Raw genomic sequence first — 24,283 nt, 5'->3', positions numbered from 1 at the left:
TAAACGTAATGGTTGTTGAGAATAATAATAAAATTTCAGCTTCTTCTGACTTACTTGAGTCAAATGATTTATGGCATATACGTTTGGGTCATGTCAATTATAAAACCTTGTGGAAAATGATTAACTTGGAAGTATTGCCTAAGTTTGAATGCGAAAAATCAAAATGACAAATATGTGTGGAATCTAAGTATGTTAAACATCCTTATAAGTCAGTTGAAAGGAATTCAAATCCTTTAGACTTAATTCACACAGATATTTGCGACATGAAGTCAATATCATCTCGTGGTGGAAAGAAGTATTTCATAACTTTTATTGACAACAATACTCGATATTGCTATATTTACTTACTTAATACTCCCTCCGTTCCAATTTATGTGAACCTGTTTGACTGGGCACGGAGTTTAAGTAAAAAATGAAGACTTTTGGAATTTGTGGTCCTAAACAAGTCTAAATGGGGCCCAGAGTATTTGTATGGTTATAAAAGCTTCTCATTAAGGGTAAAGTTGTAACTTTAAGCTAAATTGTTACCAAATTTAGAAAAGGTTCATTCTTTTTGGAACGGACCAAAAAGGAAATAGGTTCACATAAACTGGAACAGAGGGAGTAGTAAAGATGAAGCAATAGACACATTCAAGCAATACAAAAATGAAGTTGAAATACAACTTAACAGGAAAATCAAAATGATAAGAAGTGACATGGGTGGTGAATATGAATCTCCTTTTGAAGAAATATGTTTAGAATATGAAATTATTCATCAAACAACGGCCCCTTACACACCTCAATCCAATGGAATTGCAAAAAGAAAGAATCGTTCATTAAAGAAGATAATGAACGCATTGTTGATAAGTTCTGGTTTACCAGAGAACTTGTGGGGGGAAGCTGTTCTTACGGCTAACCGGATACTAAATCGAGTACCCCATAGCAAAACACAATCCATTCCATATGAAAAATGGAAAGGAAGGAAGTCCAACTTGAATTATTTTAAAGTGTGTGGGTGTTTGGCAAAAGTGCAAGTTCCTAAACCGAAAAGGGTAAAAGTAGGACCGAAAACCGTTGATTGTGTTTTCATAGGATATGCGACCAATAGTAAGTCATACTGATTTCCGGTTCATAAATCAAAAAATCCCAATATTCATAATAATACGATTATATAGTCAGATAATGCTGAGTTCTTTGAAAATATATGTCCGTATAAAAAGGAATGTGAGTCGATTGGTGAAGAATCTAAACGACCTCAGGAAGAAACAAAAGAAAGTACATTTAATCAGGAGGATCCAAGACATAGTAAATGTTAAAGAACGTCTACTTTATTTGGACAAGATTTTGTGACTTTCTTATTGGATAATGAGCCTCGAACATTTAAAGAAGCTATGTCTTCTTCGGAATTATTGTTTTGGAAAGAGGCAGTCAATAGTGAAATAGAATCCATATTAACCAACCATGCATGGGAATTGATTGATCTTCCTCCTGGAAATAAACATTTGGGTTCTAAATGGATTTTTAAGAGGAAAATTAAATATGATGGCACTATTGGTAAATTTAAGGCAAGACTTGTAGTCAAAGGGTATAGACAACGAGAAGGTCTTGACTACTTTGATACATACTCTCCAGTTATAAAAATTACACCATACAGATGTTAGTAGCATTAGTTGCAGTGTATGATCTTGAAATTCATCAAATGGAACAACCTGAAGGGTTTGTGGTTCCAAGTAAAGAAAAGAAGGTATGTAGACTTGTTAAGTCCCTTTACGGACTAAAATAATCACCCAAACAATGGTATGCAAAATTTGACCAAACAATGTTGTCGAATGGTTTTAAGATAAATAAATAGGATAAATGTGTATACATTAAAAATGTTCCAAATCACATAGTCATTGTTTGCTTATATATGGATGATATGCTGATAATGAGTAATGATATTGTCAACATAAATACGACTAAGCGTATGCTAACTAGCAAGTTTGATATGAAGGACTTGGGAGTTGTTGATTTAATTCTGGAGATTAAGATCCATAAGACTCCTAAAGGTCTGGCATTGTCACAAGCTCATTATATTAAGACAATACTTGAAAAATTCAAGCACTTAGGGTTTAAAGTTGCAAAGACTCCAATTGGCGTGAATTTTGCATTGGCAAAGAACAAAGGCCAAAGCATATCACAATTGGATTATGCTCGTATGTTTGAATGCTTAATGTATATCATGAATTGTACACGATCAGATATAGCTTGTACTATAAGTAAATTGAGTCGATACACGAGCAATCCAGGTCAGTCTCATTGGATGGCAACGAAACAAGTTTTGGGATATTTACAACATATTCAGGACTTTGCTTTGCACTACAGTAAATATCCTGCGGTGATTGAGGGATACTGTGATGCAAATTAGTGACCGGTTCAACTGATTCTAAGTCCACAAGTGGATATGTATTCACTATTGGTGGAGGAGCGGTATCTTGGAAGTCGTCCAAACAAACTTGTATTGCCCGCTCTACAATGGAGCCTGAGTTCATAATCTTAGATAAAGCCGGTGAAGAAACTGAATGGCTCAAGGAATTTCTTGGAAGACATTCCATTTTGGCCCAAACCATTGGCACCAATATGCATACATTGCGATAGTCAAGCGACAATTGGAAGAGCGTTATGTATAACGGTAAATCTCGTCATATACGAGGAAGACATAAAACTGTTAGACAACTACTCTCTAGAGTAATTATCACGATTAACTACGTGGAGTCAAGTGATAATGTGTCGAATCCACTAACAAAAGGCCTAACTAGAGAGGTAGTTGAGAAATCATTGAGGGGAATGAGACTATGACCGAGAACAAGTCATTGTGGCGGTAACTCTACCTAAAAGACTGGAGATCCCAAGCTCTAGGTTCAAGGAGATCAAACAAAGCCATTAATGATGGTTCAACATTGTCACCTAAAATTTTGGTCCATTCTCGTGATGAGACAATGTTAATTACCAAGGATAAAGCATTAAAGCTTTTTAATAATTTCTAAATTTGATACGGGGTACATCAAATAGTGTATCTATGGGATGTCACGTTTAGGAATCACCTATGTAAGTGTGAATTGTTAGCCGTTTCAAGAAGAATTTTGTAAGGCGAGTTCTCTACGCACTTATGAAACCAGGTTGTGTTCATGGCTGAAACGAACACAACAATGAGAACCAAAAATGGTTAAGGGTTGGTTGTGTGACATATGATTGTCTAGGTATACACCAAAGTTCAATGGTTCAAAGATATCAAATCTACCGATTGACCGAGTATATTCGACATAAGTTCACTACGGAAAGTTCAAAGGGAAACCTACTTATGCAGATGCAATTAATCCTTGCTTGTGAATCACACAATTTTTCATGCATATTTCCGTAATATAGCCATCTCCCATTCATGTGGGGATCGTTGAGTTTTAAAGCTAAAATATGCTTAAAAGAGGGTGAATGGAAAATGGAGGAAAAATAAAATATTTGAGTTTCATTTGAGATTCCCTCCTTGACAAAGGGACACCGTCGTCGTCGTCGCTCGACTCGACTTTGGCTTCGGATTCGGCTTCGAATTCGGCTTCGGTCAAATAATTAATCGATTAATTTTTTGGACCAAATTTATTTTTCAATAGTAAATATTAACGTAATATTATTAATTATCCGGTTTTTGTAAACGGAAAATTAATATTAAATCCAAATTATTCGTTTCCTCAACGCCCGTTTTCCGTTTTTTGTAACGAAAAATTAAGTTCCCTTCCCCTCCGTTTTCTGTTTTTGTAACGGAAGAATAAGGTTTGAATTCCCGTTTTATTGATACGTAAATAACCATTTACGTTATGGCCGTTTTGCTTAAACTGTCATGATAGCCCTTCTGAAGAGTCTCAACATATTGGCTATATATATTAGATCATTTTCTCAGATTTTCCATACGAATTTCTAAGTTCTCCCTCTTTCTTCTATATTGTTTTATCTACTAAGCAACAATAAGTGTGATTTGCTACTGATATTTGTGTTCGCTGAAACACTGGGGTTTGAAGTACCGCTACACCAGTGTGTAATTCGTTCTATCCTGGGAGGAAATAATCCACAACCTTGGGTACTAGGAGGGGATTAAATTCCTTAAGAAAACACTGTGAATTCAGTGGGCTCAGATTAAATTTTGTTTCTGTTTTTCATTTCTATTTATACGTTATTTTTATATTCTCCAAAATTATTTTACAAATACAATATACTAACAATTACTCCCTACTCCAACAATGTTAAGCGTCCTTTTATATTTCCAGCAATTTTAGCAAAATGAATTTTTTTTGGATCTGTTTGACTATTCCTCCTACGTAACTAAAGTATCATCAAGAATTATGTCTACGAACTCAGAGTTAACCATAATCTAAAAAATATTAAGAAGTTGTGAGATATAAAAAGGTATGTTCATAAAACATTCTTGAAGAATCAAGTAAACGAAAAATGACCCCTTTAAATTTGGTATAATCATTAGTTGGTCAATTTGACAAAAAAGATCAAAAGAATAAGAAAATGATCAATTCATTTGCTTTTAAGAAAATTATTACTATTATAAAAATAAGAAATACTGATTAACTGCATGTAGGTAATATGCCCTTAAATGGCTATAAAGCTACGGAAAGAAATGCAAAGTACAAAATTAATTGATACTGTAAAAAATGGAAAAAATCAAAAGGTAAAATTAAAATGAACAAAAGAATATATTTTGCTTATTCCAAAACAATTACGTAATTTCCTTTTAAATACTTTTAACATTTCTCCCGGTAATTATGATCATAATTTGTTGTATGAGGGTGTAAAGTGTCCAACACAAACTTCAGGGGTCACCGAGTAACAAAAGTTTATTATGGGGGGAGTTATAAAAGGCTGAAAATATGTTTCCTTGCTCAACTGTTTTGTATGCTTATACAAACAGCTGCAATAGCGGAATCCACAATGCCTACGAAGACACTGCGATGTCGCTACTTTGGCATCCTTTTCTGTATTTCGTACTATTTACCGTCCAATTCTCTTTGTCCAAATCTATCGGCAATTTCCTTTCGCTCTATTATGTATTTTCTATTTGACAGACTTCTGCAGTACTTTCTCAATACATCATCCTTTCTCCAATGGCACAACTTCGAAAGGTGAGAAATATTCCTTTCCATCTACTTCTTTAACTCAAAGTTCAATTATTATTTGGAATATTTTTCACGAGAATAACTTCAGCTTCATCTCTTTGACTCTTCATTTTATTGCTTGATCATAGCTAAAGTAACTTGATATTATACCATCTGATTGCCACTTTTTGTACCGCTAACCAACAGCTTCCAATATCTTCAGATTCATTGCAATACTTCTGCTTTTACTTGGATTAACTTCTTCTTTTTAATGGTTCACTCTTTGGCTGGTCTAGAAAATTAATTATTTTGACCTTGCGATCCTTAAGGATCGGAATATTGCTGGCGCTCATGCTTTAGATGCTCTTTCCATAAACCACATCGCTGTCCCAATACGTTATAGTCAAATTAAGGCATAATTGTTAAAATTCCTGGAATTACTTCTAATATAAATGAAAATAGAGTTTAGTGCTCCGTTGATTTTTGTATTATCATATTCAGTTATCCAAACAGTGATGTAGAAAAGGCCTGTAATGTGTGATTTTGCAGTGTAACTCCAATCGACATACCTGATCAAGCGTGTATCTGTGGTCTTGCTGGACCTGACGAAAAACATGCTTATAGCTGCATTAGTACTTTTATTACATCTTTCTGGTCTACTTTCAGGAAAAATATACACGTGCCAGAGATGACCCTTTTTTCGATGGCATGCGAAGAGGTGAGGCAGCAGTCATCAGCAAAGGAAGTGGTCTAGACATTCATAGAAAAGCCACAAAGAATGACATAACGAGGTCGGCCTCGGATGTTGGTAAACGAGGACAGAAAAAGATTCATGTGGAATTATCTGGAAATGATGCTTATTATGATAGAAATTTTACTAATTCAGATTCAGAAAGTATTCATGAACCTCTTGGTCGGTCATTCTCTGCGAGGTCATCAGCAGCTTCCACGATGAGTTCCTCCCCTTTGGGAAGTCCTCGGTCTGGCTTGAAGTTTGATTTGCATGATATAGATGAGTCTACCATGCAGTCTAGTCAAAGATCATTTGAAGCAAATGGAGAGTACTATTTTCCTAGTGGCTTACATTTGCCTGCCTATGAAAGATCTTATAGCGTGACCAAGAGATGTACATCTATCTCCGACATTCCACTTCCTCAATCGGCAGCATTGTTCTACTGTGGATATTCACCGCAGCTGGAAGTTGTTGGATCATGTCAAGGAATTCACAGGCTGAATATTTTTCTGAAGGCAAGAAGAGATGATGTTAGTGCAGGAGTTCCATCAAGATTCTTGCATGCAGTGATTGGCCCAGACTGCTGCGGTAACCTCCATGAACCATTCATTCTCTAACTTAGAATTGCCTCCTTAGTAACCAGCTTCTGTAATTTCATTTAAGTTTAGCATGTTGCAATGTCTCGAAATAGTCCATGGATAAATAAACGATTCTCAAGTTTGTAGTTTATCAGCATCCAACATATTCCTAAAGTATACACCGAGTTAAATTGGTCTTAATTTCATATCCAAAACTGTCCTCATTAGGGCTTAGAAGATCATCTCGAGAGGAGTGTTCATGATAGATATGTACTGTATGTCCTTTGAAGTTTGATTTGAAAGTTAAGAATTTTGAGAGTACATTTAAGCTGTGGTTTGAAAGTGAAAAAAATATAAAGTTCAAGGTCTCAGGAAAGTGGTAAGAGTGCTGGAGATGAGGGGAAGTAAACAGAGAAGGCCAGAATGGATGGTGGACCATAGATATATGGCTATCATGGCAGCATCTTTAACTTGTCTTGTGGTAGAGAGATTGAAACTACAAATGGCATGGTAAATCATCAGATAATCATGAAATTTTTTCCTTCATTTTGTTTTATATTTGATACTAGATAGAGCCCCATAAATGTTGGTCACCCAATTGAAATATGCTAGTTTTAAGAATACTTGTGCATAAAGAGTTGTATTCATGAATAAAGTAAATCAACAAAGGAGAATCAGTTGTTATTTGATTTGAAAAGCTAAGTAGCAAGCAGAGTACAATAGTCTGAAAGTGTTAAGCCTTAGATGATTCTACATTTTCTTTTTCAAGGATAGTTAACTAGTTACTCGTGAACTGGATTTGTACAACATGATCCAATTTATGTTTTGACTCATGAGCAGTATCCTAACATTTCTTGCTATCAGTCCCCAAAATTTGAAGAGTTACTGACATGATATATCTTCTATTTAAAGTTAAAGATTGTTTTCTCCAGTTACCGACTTGGTTTAAGAATCTCAGAGAGAGGTTGAGGATCCTCACGTTACTGATGATGCATGAATTCTATTGGAACAAATATCTTGATGTTTGATACTTTGATTCTACTTAAACAGGGCCAAACTATACAAATACTAAAGCAACGGATACTTGTAGGAGTAGATAAAGTATCATAATGAATGATAATTTCCATACAATTATGGAGCCATGATGTCTCCAATTGAAAACATGAGCTACATAAAATGAGTGGATAATCCAATAGAGTAGAAGCTTCTGGAAAAGGTTGCGAATGGCCTAAGCCTACAGTTAAAGAACGTAGATCCTAGTAAATCACTTTTGATTTTACAATTTGTTTTTTTAGTATATATATTGCTCAGAAATTGTAATCGCATAAGTATTTCTGGTTGTTTATGTTTAAGGAGAAATGCACCATCTCCTTTGCCACGTGTAAAGATTTTGCAAATTGTTCAAGGTCACGGGTTCAAGCCGTGGAAGCAGCCAATAATGCTTGCATTAGGTAGGCTGTCTATATCACACCCCTAGGGTGCGGCCATTCCCGCACCCTGCATAAATACGGGATGCTTTGTGCACCGGGCTGCCCCTTTTTCAAGTTTAAGCTTCCTCTTTCATTGAATAGCACCTTATAGGACCAGAAGTATATAGGTTGTATACTCAGACAAAAGAGGTGCTCACCTTATATAGTCCTTTGGCAATTATTGAGAAATACTTGCTTCGTTTAATTTATCAATTGCAGCACAGAAGGAAAAGTCCTTATTTAGAGAACAATCAGTAGCTTGAACATTCAATGCGCGTCTGTGATCATTTGTAACAACCTGCATCTTACATTGGTCGACTTTAATCGTATGTTTTTTTTGCCATCTGGATGCAGATATTGCATCTGTTGCTTCAACCATAATGTATGCTTTTTACTTGAATGAAACATTAAATGACAACCAGTTATGCATTGTGCCTGTCATAAACACGAAGAGGTCGGACATTCATTCTCATGCTGAGCTCAGATGGCTACTTGATTCTTGCTTTCTTGATAAATCTTCCTTGATTTTTATTGATGAGGTATGTTCCATTCTATATGCAAAGTTAATGAAAGGAAATGAGACTGTAGTCTAAATTCTCTAGACTTAGGTCCACATAGTAAATGAAATTCCAGGAACGTCATCCAAACAACTGATCTGCTTTCCTTGGAAAGTTTGAAGATCTTGTCTTTTACTCAAACAAAAAAAAAAGTCTCTACTTTCTGCTATACTCTAAATATGGACATACTACTTGGTTCTTATTCAATTGATAGCTTGATAATTTTTATGTCTCAAAAGTTTTAATTATGTTCTCTTCGTTAAACTTTCAACAGATTGATCTTTCCTACTACGATTTATATGGGAGTCTTAAACTTGTTTTAGTCAACCAAAGCAAGCTTCCAGCTAATCAGGAGGTAAGTGCTTTGTTTCAAGTGTGCTGATTTGCTATTAATCAGTTGAATAATGATTAGTTGCTGCTTACTGGAACAGGCATTAAAGGATGCAGTGGTTGAAATTTTTAATTGCAGAGAGGTTCTTTTTATTTCGGTTTCTTTTTTCTATTTCTCCATTATATTTTGACTATGTCAAGTAGTAAAGTCTGTTAAATAGAGTGAGGCTATGCTCTGACCTTTTCTGTTTAAGCAGGAAAATACACCTTATTCTTCAGTTGGTTCTATCACCCTTGGGAAGGTATTTTCCTCATTTCCATAAGAAATATAGGGGAAAATCGACATACCAATAAATGTTATTTTCCTTGATTTGTCTTCTATGTTCTAAAAACACTATTTTCATACGTTTAACAGCTCTTGATCTTAAATTGGTTAACGGAGACTAGTCACTAAATTCGACTTCGTAAATATTTATGCAAATGCTTTATTTGGTGGAAGTTTGACTTAGTCCAGTGTAGCTTGTGCTCCAAAAAATTTAAGAACAACTAGAGAAATATTACAGCAAGATTTTACGGATGTTGGAGAAAGTTAGGCCTTGGCAACCCTCACCTCATGAGCTAGCTTTCGATGTTGAGTTAGGCCTAAGGGTCATTTTATTTACACAATCAAACTTGCTGCCGGGAGCCAAATGATTGTTCTTACTTCTACTTGACGTATTTTATGTACTAATTTATTTATTGTAGGAGGCATCATGCTGCACACTTATTGCTGACAAGTTTGCATGCACTTCACCAGAGATACTGGCAGGTCAAGGGTTCAGTCGACTTCTGGTACTAGCTCTAATATCTGGATTTTCAAACGTGTATGCAAGTTATATTTGTCTAAACTGAAGTCCTCTATTATGTTTTAAAACCATTCCTTTTCTTCATCTCCCTAACTACCAGAACTGCCGTTGTTTGGACTTGTAAAAAAGAAAAAAGATACTGTTATTTGGTACCGATGCCTGAAGTCTCAGAGCCTGTTTTCAACCAATATATTATGATAGATATCTGAAAGAATTGCAAATTTTTTTGACTCCCAGTTGAATTCAAGTATTTGAGACGGCCTTAGGACCAAGTAATTCCAAAGATATGAAGGTGAAAAATATGATGAGAATTTTAAACTGCAAAAAAATTCCCAGTGGTAAATGAAAAGCTTACCCTTTCCAAATGAATGTTTTGCCCAGAGGTGGAGATTGGATTTTTAGTTTATGGGTTCTGAACCACAATCCTTTTTTCTTATTGGGGTCTGGATAAATTATTTATACATATCAAATGAATTTTTAATACAAACACAGGGTTTGAGCCTAAGCTATTGGGTTCTGCGCTGAACCCGTAACTGTAAAGGTGGCTCTGCCCCTGGTTTTTCCTGGTTCTTGTGATTAGTATCGATAAATTATATTGTTCATAGTTGTAACGAAACTGGACCCTTCATTTATATTCATGTTGTTTTCTGTTAGGAAGTGTGAAAGAGGGTCCTATTGTATTTTTAATGGTGAAAAGATTTGTAAGAGTAATAGCAACTCCAATGTGGAAATGAAGACACTATTTTGAGACAGATCATAGTAGAATCAATCATTTAGTATGAGATGAACTTTGTAGGCATTTGATTTTTGATTTTTTTATAAAAAAACTTTATTTGCATTTAATCCTGGAAACAAATTTCAAAAAACTTCTAATATTCTCAGTTTTCTCGGTGAATATTTGTAATACATTGTAGTCAATGGAGGTATCTAGCAACTTTTAAGAGAATTAGTTTGTACTTTTGTTATCTGGTTCTAGTGTACCTGACCAAATACAATTTGCTGAGGGATTTATTAAATTCTCATCTGTTTCCTATCCCCCATCTCCCACCTGGGAAAACCTTATGGTAGGCATTAACATAAAGTGCAAGATTCTATTAAATCATTTAATTTCCGAGGCTGTAAAAGTGGTCCCTGCATTCAAATCCTTGTTGATGCACAATCCTTCCCCACTTCTATCGATTCTTTTGATAACAATGAACAATACACAAGCTCCTACTAAAACATGTTCATGTATCTTTCTAAATGTTCAACACAATTTACTTGTCAGCTCTGCCGTGAAAATTGAATACGAGCACTATATTTGGCAATTCAATTTGTGAAAGATATCCTCTTCTTCTTATCCCTACCTATAGCATAGGTCCAGCTGTTTGCTTTGCTTACACTTTGGGTTTCTCTGGATGGCATAAGGACTTCTACTATCTTAACTAATGCCCTTATTGTGTCAAGGGTGTTGCGGAAGCCAAATGTATAGAGTGTGAATAAGTCACAACTACTATACCAAAAATTATGACAGCCACCAAATAATAAATAAGACAATAAAGCAATAATAAAGGGAACACCAGAATTTACGAGGTTCGGCTAATTCTGCCTACTCCTCGGACACAACCAAATATTTTATTCCACTCCAAAATACAAGTGAAATAATACTAAAGAGAGAAGATACAAATGCCTTAAACAGATGAGAAGGCAAATGAGAGATGTGTTTCAATCCTAAACATTAGGCCTTCTTTTATAGGGGAAAAATCCCCCCCAAACTTAACTCCCAACCAATGTGGGACTTTGGCATTTTGCCAAACTTCAACAAATCTCCACCTTGGCAAAATTCCACATTTTCAATTCTCTCTCAATAACAAATTTTGGTTTCTTTTCTTCAATGGCCAGATCTAGCCCTTGTTGAAAAAGGACATCTAGAACCTCGCCTTGCCACATCCCAAAATGTCCGGACCCGTCAAATATTTCGACCGCAAATTTCGCATTTGACACAATTCTTGTCATAAGCGAAGATGCCAATGATGACGTATTGTTGAGACTTGATGTAGATTCTTCTTGTTTATTGTCTCCCATCTTTGACACAAATATTATTTAATAGCTGACGACACAAATCAAGATTATTTCCTTTCTGGTGTGGAAGATCAGACTAAGCTGCAACCACAGAGCATACTCAGACAGAACCTTGACTCAGTTACCAAGATAAATCTTTTCTGATGTGGAAGATCAGACTATGCTGCAACCACAGAGCATACTTAGACAGTACCTTGGCTCTGATACCAATTGTTGCGGAAGCCAAATGTATAGAGTGTGAATAAGTCACAACTACTATACCAAAAATTATGACAGCCACCAAATAATAAATAAGACAATAAAGCAATAATAAAGGGAACACCAGAATTTACGAGGTTCGGCTAATTCTGCCTACTCCTCGGACACAACCAAATATTTTATTCCGCTCCAAAATACAAGTGAAATAATACTAAAGAGAGAAGATACAAATGCCTTAAACAGATGAGAAGGCAAATGAGAGATGTGTTTCAATCCTAAACATTAGGCCTTCTTTTATAGGGGAAAAATCCCCCCAAACTTAACTCCCAACCAATGTGGGACTTTGGCATTTTGCCAAACTTCAACAAAGGGTTCTGTCTTTATGCTGTATAGTCTCTTCATAAATCTGATTACTTGTGCAGTTAGCAGGTATACTCGTCGATACTGGAAATTTGACAAACCCACAGACTACAACAACGGATAAGTACATGACCACTTTGTTGATAAATGGAGCAGGTCGATTTGGATGTAACGGTCTTTATGAAATTTGTAGGTTATGCAGCTTTGATAGCCGTTATTCTTCACTATTCTAGGTTTCTAATTCCAGAGTGATCAGACTCAGCTCCCAATTACAACTTTGTCATTTTCAGTTAGATACAAATTGCATGATGCAACTGACCCCAAAGCAGGAGAAGTTTTACAAAAAGATATTAAAAGATTGTCAAAACCGGATGCAGCTGACCCCAGAGCAGAAGTTTTGCAAAAAGATATTAAAAAGTTGTCAAAGTCAGATGCAGCTGAGCCCAGAGCCGGAGAAGTTTTACAGAAAGATAATATAAATTTGTCAAAATCGGATGAAGCTGACCCCAGAGCAGGAGAAGTTTTACGGAAAGATATTAGAAGATGGTCAAAATCGGGTACTCATCTGCTTATCTTTGTCCTAATCACAGACCTTTCTATTTCAAATCCATGATTTATTAGCTTTCGTAGATGCTTTGTTCAAGTACGCCACTTTAAACTAGATGATTCATTTCTGTAGTAGGATATGAGCACAGATATATCGAACTGTAGTTCGTATTGGTATTCAAACTTATTTAAAGACCAAGGGCTAACAGGTGCTGAAATGTAACCCTGAAATTAGTTAATTAAAGTACACCTAGCTACAAATATGGATTACTAGATTTTCCATGCTCACACGTATCACTTCATCTTTTATGAGTGTTCCTAGAATGTGTAATTAGATTCTCAAACCTTTGGCTAGCCACAAAGTAATTTTATCTAAGCCAGATTCTGTTTTTTCTTTTTTCTTGACAAGTATTTGGCTAGCAATAACTCTTAGGAAGAAACTATAAGATGGTCTACAGGGTTCTGTCGAGTAAATTGATGCAATCATATTACGGTTAGAATTTACACACAGCTTGGATATTTGAGAAACTTCCTTGGAGTTTACATTCTTATTGGGCTCATTTCACACATTTTGAGGTCATGGACATGATATGCCTCATGCAATGTTTTTAGTGTATTATTTATGTGACTGACCTTCAGTGCTTGGGGCAGGGAAACCTGATGGTACAGGATCAAGAATGGGGACTTCAAATATTGGAATGAGTTCAGTCGGAATACCTATAGGGGAGCTCTTATCACATCACTCTACTTCAGCAGAAAACATAAGAAGTTTCCAGAGTAAGTAATTGATACTGCTCCTTTTCCAATTTGGAAGCATAAATATTTGAGTCAGTGACTAATCACAAGATAATTTTGATCATATCTCCAACTGTAGCTCTTTTTCATGTGATCCACTCAATCTGGCTCATCTTATTGACCACTGAGAGAAAATCCTCTAGCTAGCTGGCCAGTGTTCTTTACTTTGTTAGTTAAATAGATTACCCCCCCCCCCCCTCCCCCACCTTTTTTTTCCCTCTCTTTCTCTCAGTGACATTCTTTAATCAAGTTCATGTAGTCTCAAATATGACAACCCTTTTGGTCCTTATCTGCAGTTACTATGGCAGTGGTAGAACTTTTTTCGATCTCTCCATCATCTTATCGATCCATCTTTATCAAGGAATATATATATATATATCATGCTGCAAGAATTCTTTTACTGTTGTGTGCTAGGATGAGGGGACAAGGTTCTGGTCTGGTAGAGAGTTAAAACTTTTTTACCTTCTGTTCTGCCAAATGACATTATACTTTCACTCATCGTGAATATGCTTTAGCAAATATAACTTTGACAGCAGGGAGATACGACACCTTGTCTTGACAATTATTTTCTTTTCGATATGCAGAACTAGAGAAACTTCGCATCCTCTTGATTGTTTCAGGGTATTATGATGCAGAGAAGAGCTTCAAGGTTTAGTGGTCTCCTCTTTGAATGCTTGCTCTAATTTTGATGGATCAAGTTGCTCGATGTTGTGTCTGACAGATTATTCTACTTTTGTGTTATACTGTTGCCTGGTGGCTTATTATTAAATTTGTATCTTGGAACAATATAAATCTTTATTTCTAAATTCTCATTGCGACTTATTTTTAGCGGCTTCCTGGGTGAAGTTTTCCTTTTGTCTCATTCGTAAAAGAAAATTTCCAATTTGTTTATGCGAACAGAAGGATGGCTCTGTGTTGTGTGTACTTCTATGAACTGGATGTATGTGATATGGGATATAACCATTTTGCTGATATTCAAGCAATCTAACCATGTTCCTGGCTTTCAATTTTAGAGGGAGATTCTAGTCTCAGCTGAATCTTCTGAGCTTATGAAAAGCCTGCTCCAGTTTATCTACTCCTACGCAAATGTGCTTCCACTCAAAGCTTTGCGTCAATCAGGTCAGTAAGCTATATTTCTCCATATATAACTTTATCAGTCTCAAGATTATGTTTCTGTCTTGAAGCCATATTTCACCAGCTTTTTTGGGTATCAAGAATGCATAGAAATGAAAGTCGTTTATTACATGGAAGTAGGGATTTTTTAAGAGGAAAAGAAAACTAATAGCTGGCTCTTATATATACCCATTACTGTCTTTTTCTTCTGCTCTTTTTCTTTTTTCTTCTTTCCCTTACTGACCCTAGATGCAATTTCATGAACTACCATTTGAGTGTCTAGACATACCCTTTCCCATATGCTGGGTGTGAACTCTTGATGTAATTTTACAGGTCTAGCTACTGAGATGAGGGTGTTCGAGATTGAAAAAATTGTATCAAGGAAGACGATTGAGAAACTTCTGGAAGAATTCAATGAGATAGCAAAATAATATAAAATTTACAGGCCATTCCACATTTGTTGTTGTGTTAAGAATATGCATATATCTCATGTTCCAATAAGAGTCAAGAGTATACATTTGTTACTTTAGTAGTTACAAAGAACCTCTATATCTACTAGTTACTACAGGATGTTTATTTCTCTTCCAAACATAGTCTGTATGTATTGTGATAATACAGCCACATATCAGCGGCGAAGCCAGAATTTTCGCTAAGAGGTGTCAAAATATATAAAAGTAAATATACCAGAAAATTAAGAGGAGTCAATACATAGTATATATACATATAATTTATTTTTTTACCTACTGACACAGTGTAATTTTTCCCCTGAAGGGGTGTCATTTCACACCCCTTCCTGTAAAGTGGCTCCGCCACTTCCACATATATGGCGATAATCATTTTATATTTTTGAGTGCTCGCACCAAATATGTGGTGCTTATGCTTTCCTGAGCCGAGGGTTTATTGGAAACAACCTTTCTATCTTCACAAGGTAGGGGTAAGGTCTGCATACACACTACCCTCCCCAGATCCCACGGTGTGAGATAATACTGGGTATGTTGTTGTTGTTGTAGTGCTCGCACCAAATATGTCGAAAGGGGTTCTAATTTTTTCTTGTGGAAGTTACTGCTGGCGATGTTGTTGTCACTATAAGTGGTGATTATCTTTTCTTTCTTGTAAATGCAAGTATATAATGCTCTACCAGCATAGAGTTTCTTTGGGTACTACATGTTTTATTGCAAGACAACCGTATATAATCTTGGTTATCAACCGCCTACTTCTCAATCTATTCAAAGGAAATTGTTACTATGATTGCAGAAACAAGTGAAAGGATATCACCAGGGCTTTTCATTTTCACTTGGGGAAAAATTGCATGCTTGCTGTTACGCAATGCCTTCCTGATGTTCTTTGGAAGGACAACGTAAGGCTAAGCAACCGATGTCAGTGCGGTTGCTGTCCGCCAATGAGGTTTCCTCGGCACGCTAGACTAGATTGTCAGTGCCGTGCGGGAAAACCAATGTCATGAGCAATTGCGGAAGCTGAGAGAGAATTGGGTTTTGAATGATGATGATGATTTTATTGATGAATGAAAATGCTGATTACAAAGATGCAGTGTCGAGGGGGAGAGACACCAGAAATGCTTGCTTGAAAATGTTTGATTGTTTGGTCCCCCTTAATAATGCTTAAAAAAAATAAACCAACATTACATGACTAGTCCTAATAAAGCTGTAGAAGCACACTGAAATGGAAATGATGTAAACTAGCTTATGATTACAATGAAAAGGACTTAGATTATTACAAGGTAGAACTAAGTCCGATGGCAGCAACTTTGTCTTGCGGGTTAGGGTCTGCGCGCGCGTTGCTGTGGACGCGCGCGACACTTGATGTGCTGGTCTGAGGCTAGGCGCTGGTGCTTGGCATCAGGGTCTGTGCGCGAGGCGCTGCTGGAATGGGCTTGCAGCTTGGCGCTGGCGAGGCATCAGGATCTGCGCGCGCGACATTGTCAGGGCGCGCGGCGCTGTTGTCATTGGCCAGCCCTTGGGCGCTGGCGAGAGGCATCGGTGGGGCGACAGAGGCGCCTGCGCGCTTGTCACTTGGCGCAGCCAAGACCACGGGGCCGACCATGGCGCTAGGCATTGTGAGTCTTGCTAGGCCGCCATGGGGCGCGGCCAAGGGGTCACGGAGCGTGTCTGGAAAGCAGCCCATGACATTCTCCCCCACCTGAGTTGGCGCCGTCCTCGGAGCCTTATGATGATGATGATGATGATGGTTGTTGGATGGGAGGTCTGCGCCCCTCTGTTCTGTGAGCTTGCTGTTGTAGCGACGCAATGATTTCATGCGGCTGACATGGAAGACTGGATGGATCTTCCACCAGGATGGAGTTTTTACCTGGTATGTGGACTTCCCAATGCGTTTTTCAATGGGCAGGGGCCCGATGTATTTTTGTTGCAGGCGAGGGTCATGGGTCCTTTCTGCAAACAAGTACCGCTTTGGGATGCATAGCATTACTTTGTCCCCTGGTTGATGTTGGGCAAAGCAAAGCTTTTGTTCGGTGAACCTTTTTGCCCGCTCTTGGGCTTTGACGAGATAGCTCCGCACTATCCCCATGTTGCGCTCCCATTCGCTCGAGAAGTTGGCAGCTCGAGGAGATTTCGGCATGGTTGATGCATTCACCGTTTGCGGGAGAAGCGGTTGCTGTCCGATAACAATTTCAAAAGGGTTCTTGTTTGTATGAAGGCTCTTTGGAGAATTGAAACACAGTTGAGCAGCATCCAGAAGCTTCACCCAATGCTTCTGTGATCCGGTTGCAAAGTTCCGGAGATATTCCTCCAGCATGTCATCGAACCGGTCTGTCTGGCCATCCGATGGTGGATGGATGTCTGAGTTGTGACTCAATGTTGACCCAAAGCACCTGAAGAGATGGGTCCAAAAGTTGCTAGTGAAGCGTGAGTCGCGCCTACTAACAATGTCTTTGGGCAGGCCCCAATGTTTGACAATGTGCGAGAAGAAGAGTCGAGCTGTATCTTCTGCTGATGCATTTTGCGAGGCTGCTATGTGTCACACCTCCTTTTTCACTTACACCCGCAAAGGGCATAAAGGAGTTTTTTCAATTAAAGGACAATCGGAACGGAATTTAATTATTAATATTCAGAGTCGCCACTTGGGAGATTAATGGTGTCCCAAGTCACCGCTTGAATCCCGAACCGAGGAAAAATATGACTCTGTTACAGTCTGCGAACCAGAAATCCGAGTAAGGAATTCTGTTAACCCGGAAGAAGGTGTTAGGCACTCCCTGGTTCCGTGGTTCTAGCACGGTCGCTTAACTGTTGCATTTGATTTTATCTAATTTTAATACCTGCTAGCTTATGTGCCTTTTATTCGTAAACCGCTTTTTATCATTATTTATTTTACAAGAATTGCGACGTCATGAAAACGCGTTTCGAACCACGTCGCAATCAATGCACCCGTGGTTGTCAACACATTTCGACTTCGTCGAGATTTGGATTTGGGTCGCATCAATGCGCACCCGAGTTTAAGAAGGTAATTTAATTAAAATCGCGCCTAAAGATTCTAACGTAATATTATTTTGGGGAAGGCCATGAAATTCACTAAACGGCCCTCCCGAATTCTAAGTATTTTAATAACTATTTATCGCAGGCCCCACAATCTATTTATCTATCTAGAGAGGCTCGTCTCATTTTGTTTTAAAGGCCGATCCTAGAGTGGCTATGATTTTCTACTATTTTTTTTGTCTCGGAAAATAATAATTGATTAATACGTCGGTAACTTTCTTTATAAGAAAGACTGTCCCCAACATATGGGCTTACATGGACACTAACAGTCCCAATTCCAAAGAAGGCCCAATTCTCACGCAAACACATACCAATGAGCCCAGGTTCGAACCTGGACAGAAACAACACGACGTTCACCCCAATCGATCCAAAACACCAACTCACTATTTTTAGCATTACCTCACTTCGGATCTCGGTTTTAACCAATCAAAACACAAGTGAACAATTATTTTTATTTAGCTTACTACCATATGAATTGTAAAATAACACGAACATAACGAAAGTGCAGTATCAAATTTGAACAACAAACTTGCCAAACAAAAGGCTGTTTTCGACTCTAGCACCAGAAACGTTAATATTAAACTGAAATTCGTGTATTGACTCAAACTTATCATTTTTATGCATTTCAAAATTTAAATCTAACCACCAGCTTCACACTTCAATTACTTCCTGACTTTTAAGAAACAAACTGTTGCTATTTTTATTATCAACTATTTGCACAAATCACAGTTGTTATACAAATACGTTCATAAGCTAACAATAATCAATCCAAATGGACCTATCTGCTTCACTGATTGACTGGGTCAACAACACCATATTAATTCGAATATGAGCTTAAACCAACATTTAATAACATGATCTAACAAGAGATAGGGATTATCAATGACCAGTTCCAACTGCCCATTGCCTAAACCAATTAACAGCCCACAAATTAACCACAACATCAGTCCTATTATTACATATCCGGTACAGATTTAATCACTCCAAATGAACACCAAGGAAACAGTGTATGACTTAAAGTAATAACACAATACTTGCACTTCAATCTCTTTTTCAATTCAGTTTTATTCAGCTTGTAAACACATACACCACTCAATGCTAGAGATAAGTACCTGGAAGTAACGAAACAAATGGGGAATAAGAAGGATCAGCAACAGGCAGCAGAAATAATTGAACCGCAGTAATAGTTTCAACCCAGCAAGCAGATCAACAACCCAAGTACCAAACAGGAAGGAGAAATTGACCAAAACAGCATTAATGCCAAACAAACGAACTCAAATGGCATCCATAGACATCAGCAACCGTCAAACTCCAATAAATCCCAGTTTAATTCAATCCAAAATGCTTAATAACAAACCAGCATGGTCCAGAGCACTCTAACAATCAAAGGAGAAGAAAATCGATCAAAACTAAGTCCCAAAACCAATGTAACAATGATTTGTATATTTGTTGGGCTTTTATCTACTTTCTTTTGGTTTTTTTTTCTCGAATGTACCGGGAGTTTCAGATCCAGTATTTCTAATCTGAGATTCAAAACTAACCTGGGAAGCTTAGACTAATTTTTTTTTTGAGGGGATTTTGGGGCTCTCAGCTGAAGGAAGAAGACCCCCTCCCTAAGGCATTTCATGCCCTTTTATAGGCAACAAGAGAGAGTAGATCAGATTTTAGGCCTTCTTTTTTAGTCCCTCCCTTATTTTCAGTTTAGTCCCTCTATTCTTGACTTGCTAAACAAGTAAATGCATCACAATTATTGAAATCTACACTTGTACCCCATTCTAGAAGCCTCTAGGATGCTCTTTTAGCTAGGCAATTCCTATACTACCCTTACTCCTGCTTTGAAATTACTAGTCCTTAAAGAAACTACCCCTTTCATCTAACTAGAATTACTATCTTGTTTTCAGCTATAACCATACTGCTCAAACAGCCGAGATTTAAACAAAACTTCAAACATTTACCCCAAATCAAACAAAATTCCGAACAATCCAATTATTAAAACAAACTACTTAGCATGAAGCCACCAACCAAAGAAGCCCCGATTGATTCAGAGTTTGAACTAATCGACTAACAAGCCCACGCCCAATATTGATAGAAATATATGAAGAATAAACAAATATACAAACTATTCTAATCGAATTCACTAGCTAAACCCACAGATAACAGAAAGCGTGAGGCCATGACTTCTAATCCTAACTGATTGTTCAACAAACAAGGTTATGAATTAAACTAATTGACATTCAACTAAACTAATCAACACAAAACAAAAATGAAAAAAGCGATGAACAAAGAAACTCACCGATGGAGGGAATACTCCAGCCAACCACTGCCGTCCGAATCTTTCCAGATTTTTGACACGTAGCATCCCTAACCATGTGTTTTCACAAGAAAACACATGGCTAAGGATATTACGGTCCAAAGTCACAAAGATTTTGCGTTAGGGTTTTTGGCCGGAAAATTTAAAATTGATATTTGAACAAATCTAGGAAGATTCGAGACCAACGGGTATGGGGATTGGGTAGAGTAGGTTCCTGCGGTCACAAGGTATAAATTTGATGGTAATTGGTTACTTTGAGTTTTGGCTGGAATCCTTTGATCAAAGATTCGATGAGCTAGGGATAGATTTGAAGGAAACGGATGGTGGATTCATGACGAGGGGGAAGAGGAGGTCTCGTGATGTTATTTTGGTGGTCGATGGCATAAATGGCGTTTCCCGCCGGCGAGGATTCCGGCGAGCTCAAGGCTGTACGAGGAAGGAGGCATCTGTCTCTAGGGTTTGTGAGTGTCCTTCAGACACTTTTATTCAAAAGTTATATGGACTCTGAACCGTTGATACAAGGCAGATGAACGGTCAGGATTGTATCGCTTACAAAACGACGTCGTTTGGGTTAGGATAGGGGTAGGCCGGGTATTGCAGCATTGGGCCTGGATCTGGTTGGAATGGTCTAAGGGCGTTTGGGCCTGAAAATTATCAATGAATTGGCCCAAATTTGGGTCTTTATTAAGACCACTTTCCTACTCTTATTTTCTTTTCTCTTTTATTTCCTTTTTCTCATTTTTCTCATTTTTATAATTTTTTCTAATTTTTATAAAGATGTAATACCAATATGAAATTATTTCAAAATAAAGACTAATTAATTCCTAAAATTGTTTTAAAAACTATTTCATGACAAATTCACAATAAAAGTCATTAGAATGCAAAAGTGAACTAATTTTGTGATTTTTCATGTTTTGTTCTAAACAAATTAACCCTTAATTGATATTAAAATATAAAACTAAACCTAAATGCAAAAATGCATATTTTTGTATTTTATAAAAATTAACATGCGCAAATAAAATGCAACAATTATCAGAAAATGACACCAAAATGCACAAAAATTGTAAAAATAAAGAAAAACCATTTTGTTTGAATTTTTGGGAATAATTGGCTTAGGCAAAAATCATGTGCTCACAGCTGCCCCTCTTTGCTCGGAAACACGAAAGGTTTTCGGGCAAAGATAAGTGAGCAAATATGAGCGATTTTTGCCCGTTCAAATATTCCGTTGTGAAGCATTTTGAAAAGTTTGATCGCATCCTGCTTCAGAGGTTGCCTACATATCCTGGGCTAAACAGGAATCAGGTCAGTGTAGTTCGGGAATGTCTGGTAGCTGGGACTACCAGGAACTATGATTTCACTGCGCTTGCTGCTGTTTCTGCTTGCTGACCTCCCTTTTTACACCACGTCAAAGATAAAAGAAGGTAACCTAACTATGCTCTATGAATTACAAGAATCCTATCTAAATTATTCAAACTTGCTCTTGTACTTCCTTGCTGCCTTGTTGTCTTGTGTTTCCTTGTTGCCTCATTGTCTTGTGCTTTCTCGATAAAATTCCCTGTTGCTATTCCCCTGGTGAATTGAGATGTTATTCCCTCTCTCCAAATTGCTGAACTTGAATAAACTCGAACTCGAATGTATTCCTCTGTTATCCAGGCGGGCTCCTGACTGCTGAACTTAAAATTGAAACTACTCCTCTATTATCCAGGCGGGCTCCTGACTTCAACTGCTTAAAAATATTTAACACCTCCATTCTCCAGGCGGGCTCCTGACTTCGACTGCTTAAAATATTTAACACCTCCATTCTCCAGGCGGGCTCCTGACTGCTGAACTTAAAATTGAAACTGCTCCTCTATTATCCAGGCGGGCTCATGACTTCAACTGCTTAAAATATTTAACACCTCCATTCTCCAGGCGGGCTCCTGACTGCTGAACTTAAAATTGAAACTGCTCCTCTATTATCCAGGTGGACTCTTGATTTCTGAATTTTGAACTCTGTAACTTTGTTCTTCAGGCGGGTTCCTGACTTCAAAATAAACAAAGAGATTGATGGGAAACTAAAAACTTGAATTGTACTACCTCCGTTCTTCAGGCGGGCTCCTGATTGCTAAAATTAAATCGTATGTCTCTATTCTCCAGGCGGACTCCTGATTGCTAAAATTAAATTGTATGTCTCTATTCTCCAGGCGGACTCCTGATTTTTGAATTTGAATGTATTCCTCTGTTATCCAGGCGGGCTCCTGACTGCTCCAAACAATTATGAACCCAAGGTGTTACTTCTCACTGTACCAAGGTATCTTACCCGGGTATATGAATTACGTTCTATTATCCAGGAAGGTCCTGACAACTTGCATTTATTCTAATCATGCAACCTTTGCAACCAAATTATATTCCCCTATGTTATTCAGGATTATCTTGTATTTAATCAAACCGCACTTTGCGATCAAACCTGATTATTGCTTGTTTTTCCTTCTTGGGGAATTCCTCCTCAACGGCTAACTTTCTGCCCCTGTTTCAATCAAAGAAAATTTCGTCAGTTTAAAACGGTGGTTAGTTGATGGAATTCTTGCTGAAAAATCCTTCCACTGCCTTGCTTTGTGTTGACTGCCTTCCATGCACTGACCCTGAACCGCTTGACTTTCTGGCCAACTTTCAAATTTCCCACATTTGGCGACCTAAATGTTTTACACCCATGCTGTTATTTCACTTTTCTGACCTTTTGTTTAAGCTTTTGCCTTTCCCACGACATTCCCCAATCATTTCACCGATGAAACTTCCGTTAATTCCCTGTATTCCACTTGACGTCAAGTTGTTTTTGACATGCTCTGACCACGCTGAGCTTTACAATTCTGGAAGCTGGTAGTGAGCTTTGAAGTCCTTTCTGCTTGTGTTGACCAAAACTAGTACTGAAATATCTCAGCTAGATAAAACCCTCAAAAGAAAATGAAATGCGATGATTCTGAGTTAAGGATAAGAAGAATCCAAAACCAGATGACTGTTTAAAAATAGAAGGAAAAGAAACTTATCTGAGCGAGACAGCTAGTACCAATGGTCATGACATGCATTTTGGATTAATCAGCCCAATCTGTCCAACCAAACAACTCTCAATTGTTGTACCTCATTGCCCAGAACTTCCATCACTTGTTTGTTTTATCCAGACCTTAAGCTTGTTCCCCTGCGGTACCGCGAAACGGTTTCTATCAACAGACCTTTCTCAGTTCACCATTTCTTACCTCACCTTCGCCTTGAGGTGCCCGTAAAGGTTCTCACCAACAAGACTTTCTCATTTATTTTTCTTTCAGCTCCCGTCGCCTTACGGTGTCCGTGAGGGTTTTCACCCATAAGACTCTCTCATTTTTATCTTTTGTTCTTCTTGCTTGAACCAGAGTGTTGCCATTGCCACGAATTACCGCTACCTGCTCGAGTTGACATTTTATCAAAAATTGATCAGAAGGTCTTCCTTTGGACCGTAATGTAGGCTTTTGGATTGGGTTAAAAAGAAAGGTATGAAAGGCTCAAAACAATTCAAATGGGTTCAAATTACAACTTTCGGAATCCAACTTTCACAACAATCACAACTTCTGCCCCAGTTTCTTGCTTGGGAATTTTTGGATTTCTATTTTGGTATGACTGAACCTCGGAGTAAGGCTGCCTACGTACCCTTTCGGGATCAAGTCAAACGTAGTTCACTGTATCATAATTAACTTTTGTTGTTGTGTTTTTTTTTCTTCCTCTTTGTTTTCTTTTTCCTTTTCTTTCTTTTTCTTTTC

General features: G+C 37.6%; 1 protein-coding gene across 1 annotated transcript; it reads left to right on the top strand.

Annotated features, from left to right (window-relative positions):
* Positions 1 to 4,955: 4,955 nt before the first annotated feature.
* LOC107802994 (uncharacterized) lies at positions 4,956 to 15,332 on the top strand. Its single transcript, XM_016626586.2, has 13 exons — positions 4,956 to 5,138; positions 5,778 to 6,432; positions 8,246 to 8,430; positions 8,723 to 8,803; positions 8,880 to 8,921; positions 9,036 to 9,080; positions 9,523 to 9,609; positions 12,305 to 12,431; positions 12,533 to 12,799; positions 13,440 to 13,565; positions 14,168 to 14,232; positions 14,597 to 14,702; positions 15,030 to 15,332. The coding sequence occupies exons 1-13, from the start codon at positions 5,121 to 5,123 to the stop codon at positions 15,125 to 15,127; spliced, it is 1,902 nt and encodes a 633-aa protein (XP_016482072.1). The 5' UTR covers positions 4,956 to 5,120; the 3' UTR covers positions 15,128 to 15,332.
* Positions 15,333 to 24,283: the final 8,951 nt, after the last annotated feature.

Source organism: Nicotiana tabacum, chromosome 3 (genome assembly GCF_000715075.1).
Source record: "Nicotiana tabacum cultivar K326 chromosome 3, ASM71507v2, whole genome shotgun sequence".
NCBI lineage: Eukaryota > Viridiplantae > Streptophyta > Magnoliopsida > Solanales > Solanaceae > Nicotiana > Nicotiana tabacum.
This window is presented reverse-complemented; position numbering and strand designations above follow the sequence as displayed.